The 12,240-nt window shown below is 48.1% G+C and overlaps 1 protein-coding gene across 1 annotated transcript in view; it reads left to right on the forward strand.

Annotated features, from left to right (window-relative positions):
* The window catches only part of FAM167A (family with sequence similarity 167 member A), a 36,477-nt gene extending 32,655 nt beyond the window's left edge, over window positions 1-3,822 (forward strand). Inside the window, exon 4 of the mRNA XM_074355571.1 lies at window positions 887-3,822. Within this exon, the coding sequence (XP_074211672.1) occupies window positions 887-1,150 (264 nt within the window). The 3' untranslated portion in view covers window positions 1,151-3,822. The remainder of the gene's footprint in view (window positions 1-886) is intronic.
* Window positions 3,823-12,240: the final 8,418 nt, after the last annotated feature.

Here is a 12,240-nt window from a genome sequence, read left to right on the forward strand (position 1 = left end):
AGGTAGGGCCTTCATGAGATAATTAGATATTGAGGTCATGAGGGTGGAGCCCCTTGACGGGATGAGCGTCCTTATAAAAAGAGGAAGAGGGACCAGAGCTCTCTCTCTCCATCAAGCGAGGACACAGTGAGAAGATGGTCACCTGTGAGCCAGGAAGAGGGTCCTCACTAGGAGCTGAATCAGCTCACACCTAGATCTTGGACTTCCAGCCTCCAGGACTGTGAGAAGTAAACGTCTGCTATTTAAGCCTCCGTACTTTGTATGCAGTCTGGGCTGGCTGATACCTACCCAAAGAGCTTAGAACAGCGCCTGGCTCATAGTAAAACATTCAATAAATATGAGTATGTATTTAGGTTTGGCTCTTTTGAAACTTATTAAGAAATATTGCAGACATTCTTAAATAGGACAGCCCCCTACCCAACATATCACCAATGGAGTTGAAGCCCCTGTCTACCTTCCCCAATTGCAGTCCTCCTTCCCCCCGCGGAGGTAACCATGCTCCTAAATTTGGTATTTATCATTTCCATGAATTTCTTTATACCTTCATGTATGTATGTATGTATATGTGTGTATATATCTGTACGTATCTGTAAACACTGTGACTGAGCTGGAAATACCTTTAAGCCAGGACTGACACATCTTCCAGAAGGATTCAGACACAGTCTCTAGCTTAGCACAAAGGATTGTTTGACAATACATCATCTGTCACCTCACTTTCTATGTCTTTTCACCTCCCTGAGCTGGCAATGTGCTACTATTTGTAGGTGGACCCCAAATGGTGGTGCAAGCCATTCATTAGGGCCCCTTTTCAACGGGTCTGTGCTGGTCAGGGACTGACCCCCCTCCTCCCAGCTCGGTGCTGACGCCTCCCCTTCCTCCCTTCCAGATGGAGATGCGGCTGCAGGACCAGCAGCTGGCCCGGCAGCTCATGCGCCTGCGCAGTGACATCCACAAGCTGAAGATCGAGCAGACGTGCGACCTCCACCGGAGGATGCTCAACGACGCCACCTACGGGCTGGAGGAGCGGGACGAGCTGTCCGACCTCTTCTGCGACGCCCCGCTCGCCTCCTCCTTCAGTCTCTCCGCGCCGCTCAAGCTCATTGGGGTCACCAAGATGAACATCAACTCCCGCAGGTTTTCTCTGTGCTGAGAAGCCCTGGAAGGAGCGGAGGAGCCAGAACGAGGGTTTTAGGGGGCGGGCAGGGGGCGTGGGGAGCTGAGGCCCAGCTACCTACGTGGGTCTCCCTGGAGGTGGGGCGTCCCCAGGACCTGTCGACAGGTGTTTTGGGGGGCCCAGCTGTGGAGCCCAGTGTCCCCATGCCTGGCTCTGGTTTAATACCAAGAGAGTCCCGCAGAAGGGCTACAACCTCTGATGTTCAGTGAGGCCAGGTCCCCAGCACGGCACATCTCACCCTCCCCTCGTGACCCGCATTCCTATTTCCTAGAATCATTGGTGCTATGACCTGGGAACCCAAAGGAGGGGCCCCCAAAGCTGTGATTCTTGCGGAAAGCTTCCCCAAGGGCACCAAACCCCAAGGGGGAGGTGATCAGATATGTGCCAGCTCACTGTGCCAGCCTTTAAGTACTGGCTCGAATTCACCCTAAGCGGGTGACTCAGCCAGCTCGACGGGGACCCACCAGGACAGAGCTAACACATGGAGTGTGGGAGCCAGGACCCACAGCCACAATCATTGCTGCCCCCCCTCACCATGAGGTCTTGGCTCTGGCCCTAGAGGTGCCATGTTAAGTGTTTCCAGAGTGTGCGGTCACACCAGTGTGACCAAGGGTGGAGCCGGCACAGCTGCCCTCTGCTGCCTACTCTGGCCACATGCACAAGTCCCAACCTCCAAAGAGCCCCCTTCCTGCCACCCACAAACCCGGGGAGCAGGTTTCCCGGGGCCAGCAGAGGCCTCCTGCTGGATTCCAACGGTGTCCCCACCGGCACCTTCGTGCCCTCCCCAGACACTCGCCCTGAGCCACCTCTGAGATTCTGTGCCTGACTCAAACAACTGATTTTAATTGAATCAGACTTACGAATCTGTTGCTAACTTGTTAATAACCGTTTGATTTTTGTCCAAATGGCGAAGCCAGTGGGTAGGTCAAGTCAGAGGTTCAGGTTTGATTTTTAAAGGTTCTCCCAAAAGACAGGTGTGAGGATTAGCAAGGTGAGAAGTGAGACCCTGACAGGTTGGGGGGGGTTGACCCTTGACCTAGCTAGTTGAGCCCTCTGGTTCATAAAGAGAGTGAGACCAGGGGAGAGCGGCCTCCCTCACGCTCCACAGCTCTTTAGTAGCTACAGAATATTGATGTGTTAAATCATTATGAATGAGGCCTACACAGATCACGTATCAATGATCTTGAACTCCAAAGATGGTACGAATGCTTTGCCAAACCCACAAGCTGCCAACCCACCCAGCCTCCACCTCACTCAGCCCCTCCCCCTCCCGAGTGACAGTTCCCACCACCAGTCACAGTTCCACAGCTGAGTGAGGTGTCCTGCTGCTCTTTCATGCTTTGTCGTCCTGTATAAGGTCACTGGGGCCCATGCACACTCACACACACACACGCACACGCGCGCCCGCCATGATCCACACTGGGAAAAGTGGGAGGGTATAAATGACCGGTCCCTAGTTAGACAGAAGAGAATTTGGTGTTTCCTTGTGATTTCAAAGAGCCGAAGGGTTTATGCTTCCTCCAAAGGCATAACCATGTAGCCAAGATTTATTTTGGGCCTGACTCGAAGCAGTGGCAGAAGTCTGAGGCCCAGAGGGTTCGTCCCCGGGGAAGGCCAGGCCCACCTCAGGCCTGTTCCCCCTCAGGCAGGGAGGAGGGAGATTTTCTCTACCTGGTGACCTCTCTCCTCAGGATTACGGACGAGCACTGCCAGGTCCCCCAGAGGCGTGGCTGCAGGCTTCTTTGAGAAGAGTCTCTGGTCGTGGGCGCTCAGGCTGGCCTGCACACACACACACTCCGCACACTCAAACCCACACAGGCAAGCCCATTCTGTCTTTTGGGGAAAAAAAAAAACCCACACTGATTATTTTTCCTTCTAGAAATCAGTCATGCTAGTAACTGAAAAAGCTTGATCTAGCTCAGGCTGAGGGATTTCACTGCATTTCTTCAGCCCAACTGAGTCAGAGGCAACTGGGCAACTGAGTTGCTCAGTTAACCTACTGATTCCGTCCTTTCTTTGTTCTCTACGATCAAGGCACACACTTTTTGGAAGAGGTGAGATGTCTCAGCTATTTTGCTTCGTTCATCCCAAGGGAATTTTATTTAGGGGTAAGGGAGGAGGGGCTCAGGAAGAGGAGTGGAGAGAAAAGACAGGTGTTTTCTTACTCATTGTCCAGTGTCTGTTAGCATCCTTATTGCCACGGTGAACACAAACAACTCACCAAGTCAGTTCAGCTCTGTGCAGTCTCTGCCTCCCGTCGTCGGTCCAGAGATGGCTGAGTCAGTCACAGCCTAGCCTGCATCACCAGCTCCCCAGGCAGCCTGCAGGCTTACCACGAGTAAGCGATGCGGTCGCAGTGTTACTAATTAACTACCCATCTCTCTGCCGCCCCCAAGGCCCCCTGGGTGTAAAACTCGAAGTCTCCTTTGACACTGCTGAGCGGGCTGATGTCTGATGCCTTCACGGGCTCGGCAGGGACCACAGAGGCCTGGGGAGCCCGGGCCTGACCCCGCCCCAGGCCTCCTCCCTGTAGCAATACCAAGTGCTATTACACAATCGATGGACAGTTTATAATTTTATTTTTTATGATTATTTGTTTCTATATTGCTGTTAGAAAAAGTGAAGTAAAGATATTTCAAAGGAAGCTATTTATAAAGAGGAGAGATGTGTTTCCTTTTACCTTGTTTTGTTACTGCACGCACAGGACCAAGCACTGAACTGAAAGAAAGAGAAAAAAAGAAAGAGAGGGAGGGGGGTAGGAGGAGAGAGAGGAGGAAGGGAAGGAGGGAGGGAAGCATAAAGGGAGGGAGGGAGGGAGGGGTGCAGGGAGGGAGGGGAGGATGGAGGGAGGGGTGCAGGGAGGGAGGGGAGGATGGAGGGAGGGAAGGACGCAGGGAGGGAGGGAGGGGTGCAGGGAGGGAGGGGAGATGGAGGGAGGGGTGCAGGGAGGGAGGGGAGGATGGAGGGAGGGAAGGACGCAGGGAGGGAGGGGAGATGGAGGGAGGGAGGGACGCAGGGGAGGATGGAGGGAAGGAGGGAAGAAGAACAAGCAGCCAACAACTGGATGGAGGTGTGGATGGAGGGAAAGATGACCCTGCTCACTCTTCTTCATTTACCACACCTTTCTCCTTGGTGGTGGTGTCATCAGGAGCTTCCCAGTGTGGGCTACGTGAGCTCAAGATGTAAAATTAAAAGAGGCAGCAGTTATTCCTGAATTTGACCAAGGCCAGAGCCAAAACAAATCCACTCTCTCCTACGTTAGCCGCTTCCAAAGGTAACTCTGATTGGATTCAGAATATCTGGGTCAAACTCAGAGCAATGCTAGACTGTGGACCCACAGGACATAGCTGTCAAACCATAATTCCATCACCCAGTTACGGTGCTTAGCACTGCCATGCCGTGCGGAGAACTTGTGTCTTCAACAGTTCCACATCTTAAGCAGCAGTCCTCAAAATGAAGCCCGCAGGGGGTCACCTCGGCGCCTGCTGCTCGTGACAGTCCCAGGAGTGTCCTGGGCTCCACACCAGGGGTGTGAGAGAAGAGAAAGTCACTGTGGCAGTGCAGTTGTTAAGGAGAGAGGGGGAGTGTAAGAGTGTCGGTGGGGAGGCTGGACTGGGAGAGGAGCTAAGACACTCCTCCCTCTGTGGCAGGAGGTGGGGAGGCTGGGCTGCGGCTAAGATGCTCAGGTTAGGAATCTCCAGCAGAGAGAGGAGGAGAGGCCCGCTGGATCTTTCCCAATTTCTCTATGAAAGAGGAGAGTGACCTGGAGAGGTGGAACATCAGAGGTTGGAGGAGAGAGAAGTTTTGAAATAATTATCTCAGCAGATGGGCATGTTAACTTATGAGACAGGGTAGCTGACACATCGGGCAGGGCTGGCTGCCCAGGGGAGGCTTGTGGTCGTTCCGTGTGATGCAAATCCAGAGTGTGGTTGAGTGTCGTTCTCCAGCAATGCTGAGATGCTGCAGTGCAGACACAGAGCGGGCAGACAGACAGTGGAGAGGCAGGCACCAGGAGGACGAGGAAGGCTAAAGTGACAGTGTTCTGCAAAGGAGCGATCGTAGTGTTGAACCAAGGAACCCAAGCCAAGTAAGGAGGGAAGAGGGGGTGTGGGGACTTGGGGACAGGGGTGACAGCAGTGCCAGAGCAGGGGGGCGAGGCCTATGGTTGGAGGACTCGAAGCTGTCTGGGACTTGCCAGAGTGAGAGGGCTGGTGGAGAGAGACTGAACAGAGGTGACGATCAGGGGATGGGAACAGCAGAAGTGACATTTGGGAGATGGTGCAGCTTCTTCCTCTAGAGACACAGCCTGATGCCGCATTAGCTGCCTGGTGGCCCCGGCTAAGCGTGTGCCGCAGGGACTGGTGACATCAATCAAAACTGTGGCTTCCAGATCCTCCGGCTCATCTTATCTGTCTTCTTTAGAAAGGGGCTTTTGAGCCCTGTTGACGACGTTCCCTTTGGCTTATCAGCAAGAGCAGAGCATCTCCCCCCTTCCTAACTCTCTGTCAAAGCCCCAGGTGTGCGGTCATGATGGGTTGGAGGAGGACAGGAGTGCGGTGGAAGGTGGCCCGGCCAGGACACACGGGCCCAGCATTACCGAGGGCCTATCCACGGGGAACCACTCAGGAACATGCACGGTTTCAGACAAGGCTATTTTTAAATACCCTGCTCTCAGGCTCAAAGCAAACAGCGGCGGAGACAGCTAGGCGGTCTCCGAGGGAACCTGGCTCCGGGAGAGGAGCCGCGCGCGCTGGAGGGCCCTGCGCAGCGGTCACCCACACTCAGCGCCGGAGATAAGGCGGGTGCCGGCGGCTCGCGGCCGCAGGGGCAGGCGCCAGGAGCGGGCGGAAATGCCCCGGGAAACAACCCGGCGAGGCGTGGGTCGGCCCTGCAGGCCCAGAGTGCATTTGCTTCCTATTTATTTCCTAAAGCGCCCACCCCCTCCCTTTCCCCAGTCCACAGTTGCCTCCGAGCTCGCCTCTCTCTAGGGAAAGACAAGACAGAACGAACCATCGTGAAGATGCAGCACGGAGCCCGGGAGGCGGAAAGGGATGTTCTGAGAGCAAGTTCCTGTTACAAGTTTCCAGCCACCTCTAGCTCTAGCAGAGGAGACAGGGAGTCTCCCTGAGAAAAACCGCTTGAGTGGTCCCTTTCAGGCAGGATGTGAAGGAGTCAACAGCCATCCGTCTGGGGGACTCTCGGCGCTGATGCAGACCTCGTCCCCCAACCCCTACGGTTGCCGCGAGGGGTGAGCAAGCTTCATCCCGGCAACAAGCTTTCCGAAGAAATCGACCTTGACTCGCATTACAGATTCAAAAGCATCTCTAAGGCTGAACGCCTGACTCCTTCAGGGGTCTGGCTGGACCCAATCGCAGATGTGCGGGGCTGTGAGACATACGTGAGCCGCATCCCAGGGGCTGGGGCGCCACGAATCTGGTCCACTTCAAAGGAAAAAGCAGAACACAAGGAGCAGCCTCGGGGAGTGATGAGTCTTGGGGAAGAAGGGAGAGGAGACAGACTCGCCGTGATGAAATGGGGCTGGAATTAAATCATATAAAATATTAAAGGAGCCTGGCCTTCTATCGACCCCAAGCTGCAGATGAAACACACCATATGCTGTCAGTCAGGGGGATTAGCAATTAGACTATGATCTTTCCCTGTTGCAAACAAAGAAACAGGTCCAGGAGCCGGAGGAGGAGGTCTGAGAAGGAAAATCAGTGAAGCTCTTCCCTTATAGAGTAAACAATTTTTTTCTCACCAGACTATGTAGTGCAAACCTATTGAGTAAAGGAATTCTAAAGTGCCCCCTGCTGGAGAATCAGAGGAATCTATTCACACGTAGATTTTTTCCAGAGTGTAGCCGCATAGTTTACGTACTGGTATTTCTCTGCATTTGTGACTGTCCTTGCTTTCCATGTTTGCTGGAAAATTCAAAGTTCAAATGCTATTTCCACTGCTCAAAAACCAGTATCTCTAGCTGGAGTACTCTGTCACAATTTAATTAAATTCTACAAATGCTTTTTAATATTTACTATGTGCCAAGCACTGTGCTGATTCTAGGAAAGCACGGTGACTAGAAGCTGAAGACTGGTACAGCACTTTGGTTTCATTCATGCCATCTCAATGGAAATTCATGTTTCATCTCAGTTCTGGAATGCAATCCTTTATAAAGAAAAGAAGATGGCCGTTAACCTGAAAATAGTGTGATCTGTTTTAAAATCTAGCAATTAATTTGGTGCTTTCCTTCTTGTTTTTAAAAGCTGCAGTTTTGAGTTAATGAAGCCACTTCCCGCAACACAACTGAAAAGCAAGAAATCCTTATACCCTTTCTTCACCTGCTGCCTCCCATCAAAACATCTGGACTCCTCCAGACCCCCTCCTCCTTGGCCTCACTCAGTCCCAAAGCTCCAGCGGTCTTTCTGTGCTTGCAGCTAAAATGTGGCTTTCTCTTCAAGAGGGACAACCTTCTAAGACATAAATTCAAGTAATTCACTTTGCCTCTTCAACCCTCCTGCTGTTCATCTCTCTATCTTTCCTCCCGTGAGTCAGAAACAAAATGACTGCATTCACAAAATGCTTTCTGTCCCTTACAGTATAACTTGCCTGATGACCAACTGTCCTCATTCAGATGTGTCTCAATTCATTTTGTTTTTACGGTCTTGCTGGCTTATTTTTTTCCTGCCTCTCTGGGTTGCCCCCCTCTCTAACTGGCCACCTTCCTCTCTAACAACCAGTCATAACTTCACCTTCATCCCTGGCAGCATATCCAGATATAATTTATAACCACAGCAAAGTCCGTGTGACTAACAGAGTTTGTAAATTAAAGGGTGGGGGGCTCTCTTGAGATTAATATTGACTTGAGTTCAAGAAATAATGTGATACGTTACTATTTTTTTTCTCAAAACCTGAATGGAAAGATGATTGAAAGGAAGGAATAAACATGAAAACCAGCCCAACAACCTCTGTAACCTCAGAAGAGCTGCATGTGTGATCCTCCCTTTCTGGACCAGCCCGTACTCGACTTGAAGTTTGTCACCAAACGCGAGGTGTAAACACATTAAGCACCTAAACTATACAATAGCCCTGTAAGTGACCTGTTGTCTAGGTCAGGGATTTTTTTAATTAAAAAAATGTATATGTATCTGCCTGTATGAGCACCTGGTCCTCTTTTCCTGTGTTCATCCTGACTCTACAATTACACTTTCCTTTTTAAACTCCGAGTTCCTAACTCAGTACCCAGCACAGTCAGGACCCTCAATAAATGTGAGGAAACTCTGTAGCTTTTGAATCATTCTGAACCTCATCTACATCAAGTGTTCACACAGAGTGACTCTTTGGATCCTGGGGACGAACAGCACTGTCCCATCGTTATGGTCAGACTGAGTCAGAAGCTGGCCTTCTAGAGCTGGACGATCACGTCCCATGGCCTGGGTCGCTGGCGCCCTCTACTGGTGCTCCTTCCAATTATCCACGATTAAGGCAAGTCACTTGCAAATCAAGACACGGCCCTTCTAGGCATGGCAGACCTCAGAGTGTCCTCGGTATGAAGACATCACACCAGATATCCGAAAAAAATCAAGCTTAGAAAACAGTAGAGAGGGCCAATGGCAAGAGAAGTCCTAAGCATACCAAGTCCTAGAGAGGAGCCCAAAGGTACGGGAGGTCAACCAAGTGAGGATGTGCAAGTCTTCCCTGTCTCTAGACCTTTCTATTTGAAAAATCCCCCAATAATTGGAAATTAAGCAACATACTAGTAAATAACCCACATGTCAAAGAAGGAATCAAAAAGGAAATTAGAAAATATTTTAAACCAATTGAAATGGATTCATATCAAAATTTATGATATTCCAATTAATGAAATAGAGGGAAATTTGATTTAAATATTTACATTAGAAAGAAAGAAAAGTATAAAATAAATTTTCCAATCATCTTCCTTAAGAACTTAGAATAAAGAGCAAATTAAACCTGACGTAAGCAGAGGAAAGAAAACAAAAAATACTAGCCTCCAAATTAATTACATGGAAACAAAAACAATAAAGAAAATCAATGATACTGAAAGCAAATTAATTTAAAAGATCAATAAAATTGATAAACCTCTAGTTAGACTAATCAAGTGAAGAGAGAGGGAGGTTTCACACAAATTACCAAGTAGAGGAGTGAAAAGGAAGAACCCTACAGATTCCTAGAGATAATAAGGGAACATTATTAAAACATTTATGCCCAAATCCGACAATCTAGGTGAAGTGGAAAAACTCCTTGAAATGAACAGAATATCAAAACTGACCAAAGTAAAAATAGGAAATCTAAATAACTCCACAACTGCTACAGAAATTGAACTCTTAGTTAAAAGCCTTCCCACAAAGAAAGCTCTAGGCCCAGCTGATCTCACCAGCGAATTCTATCAAATATTTAGAGAGAAAAAGAATATGAATGTTATGCAAACTCTTGCAGAAAATAAAAGAAGACACACTTTCCCACTCATTTAATTAAATCTTCATCACTCTGATACTAAAACCAGACAAAGGCAATTATTAAAAAGATAGAAAATATTATTATCTCTCATGGAAAAAAAAACTAGCAAATTCAATTTAGGAAAACACAGAAAGTGAGGTTTTCCCCAGTTATTCAAGGTTGGTTAAGATTCACAAATCAATTAATTTAGTCCACCTTAACAGGATAATTGAAGGGGAAAAAAAAGATCATTTTCATACATGTAGAAAAAAACATCTGAAAAGATTTTATCCCCATTGATGTCACAAACTGTTAGCAAACTAAGAATAGAACATTTCTTCAAACTGATAACGAAATCTATGAGAAACCTAGAGCTAACATCATACTTAATGGCAAAAGACTGAATGCTTTCATCCCCAGTTTGGGAACAAGGCAAGGATGCTCACTCTCATGGCTTCTTTTCATCAGTGAACTGGGGGTCCTGGACTATGTAACGAGGCAAGAAAAAGAAAGGCAGAAAGATTGGAAAGTAAAAAGTGAAATTGTCTTTACTGCAAACTGCAATCATATATATGGAAAACCCTAAGGAACCTACAAAAAAGCTATTAGAACTAACAAGTGAGATTAACAATGTCTTAGTTTACAATGTCAATATTAAAAAAACCAACTGTATTTCCATATATTAGCAATTAGAAGCTGAAATTTTTTAATTAGCATCCAAACACTTTTCCAGCGATAGAAAGTCTAATCACCAAGCGATACTCAGAATCACGGGGCCAGCCCATCTGCACCCATGGCCCTTGCGACGGGCACCATGCTAACGGACCAGTGCATCCTCTGGTGGAACTTCCTGAGCAGATCCTCCCTCTGCACTCCATTAAGGAAGTTTGCAACACGACGTGAAGGGCACCTAAATTTTGAAGCACTCTCTCTGCCCACTGTGTGTGGATTTATAGCCACTGCTGTGTGTATGTGTGAGCTGCTCGTTTGTACTTACCCACAGAATGGCATTTTTAGGCCTTGAGCTTATGAACTAGTATTAATATAAACAAAAGAATGCTGGAGAAAAGCAGTATACTGGAAGAAACACTGGTCTGGGAGCAGGAGGCCTGTCTGGAGGACCAGTTCCACTTTCAACAAATTTCACTCTCTGGGACCCAGTGTTTTCATGTATAAAATGAGTCTTCTACTGGTCAGGAAATATCCCTAAGATACTAATTTAAAAAAAGCAAGCCAAAAGAGCTGAAAGCAGGGACTCAAGCAGGTATGTGGACGTCCAGCACTATTTGTGTAAGAGATGCAATGTGAAGTAACATAGGAGCCCATTGATGGATGAGCAGATAAACAAAATGTGGCCCATGCATACAATGAAGTATTATTCTGCCTTAAAAAGGAAGGAAATTCTGACACCTGCTACACATGGATGAACCTTGAAGACAGTGCACTAAGTTCAATAAGCCAGACACGAAAGGACAAACCTGGTATGATTAACTTTTATGAGGAACCTAGAGGAGTCAAGTTCAGAGACACAAAGTACAATGAGGGGGTTGCCAGGGGCTGGGAGGAGGGAGGAATGGGGGATTATAGTTTAGTGGAGAGCATTTCCATTTTGCAAAATGAAAAAAAAAAAAAACTGGGCAGTGGAGGGTGGTGACAGTTGCACAACAATCTGAATATTCTTAATACCAACGACCTGGACACTTAAAAAGGGTCAAGATGGCAAATTTCACATAGTGTGTATTTTACCCCAGATTTTTTTAATTGGGGGGAAAAGCAAGGTGCAAACCAATATATAATCAGTTGCTTTTATGTTAGAAAGGTGGGGAGAGGATAAGGCTCTAGTATTTTATTTGCTTAGATATGCATTTTTAAAGCCCTGGAAAGATGCATAAGAAACTAAAAATAAACTTTACCTTGGGGGGGGTGGGAATTGGGCAGATGGAGGGGAAGGGTGGATGTGACTCTTGTCACGTACCTTTTATAAGTTTTAGTTTTACATAAACAGGTCTCAGAAGTTCACAGCTGCTCAGGGAAAAGCAGAAATGTCCAGATTCGAGGATTGCATAACAGCCACGTGACCGCCTCTGAGTGATAACTCTTTCTGGCGGGGTTTACCTTGACCTGCCATTGACCAGTGCCTTGTTATCTGTCTTAACTCACCTGGCGTAAACCCTCAGACCAGCCAGCAGAGCATTTTCCCCTGGAAGCAGCGGATGCAGGGGCACTGGGAGGCTCTGTTGGGAACCTTCCCCTTGGGGGCCGGTCCATCCTGCTGCTGGCTCTCTGTCCGTTCCATGGATGTTCCTTCATTGGTGATCCTGCACTGGCCAGTCCCCAGACCTGCCTGCCAAGCTCTTTGACTCAACCATGAAAAACAATAAAATAATGCCATTTGCAGCAACATGGATGGACCTGGAGAATGTCATTCTAAGTGAAGTAAGCCAAAAAGAGAAAGAAAAACACCATATGACATTACTTATATGTGGAATTTGAAAAAAAAAGACAAACTTATTTACAAAACAGAAACAGACTCACAGACATAGAAAACAAACTTATGGTTACCGGGGGGAAGGGGGTGGGAAGGGATAATTTGGGAGTCTGAGATTTGCAGATAT

Source organism: Camelus bactrianus, chromosome 31, assembly GCF_048773025.1.
Source record: "Camelus bactrianus isolate YW-2024 breed Bactrian camel chromosome 31, ASM4877302v1, whole genome shotgun sequence".
Lineage (NCBI taxonomy): Eukaryota > Metazoa > Chordata > Mammalia > Artiodactyla > Camelidae > Camelus > Camelus bactrianus.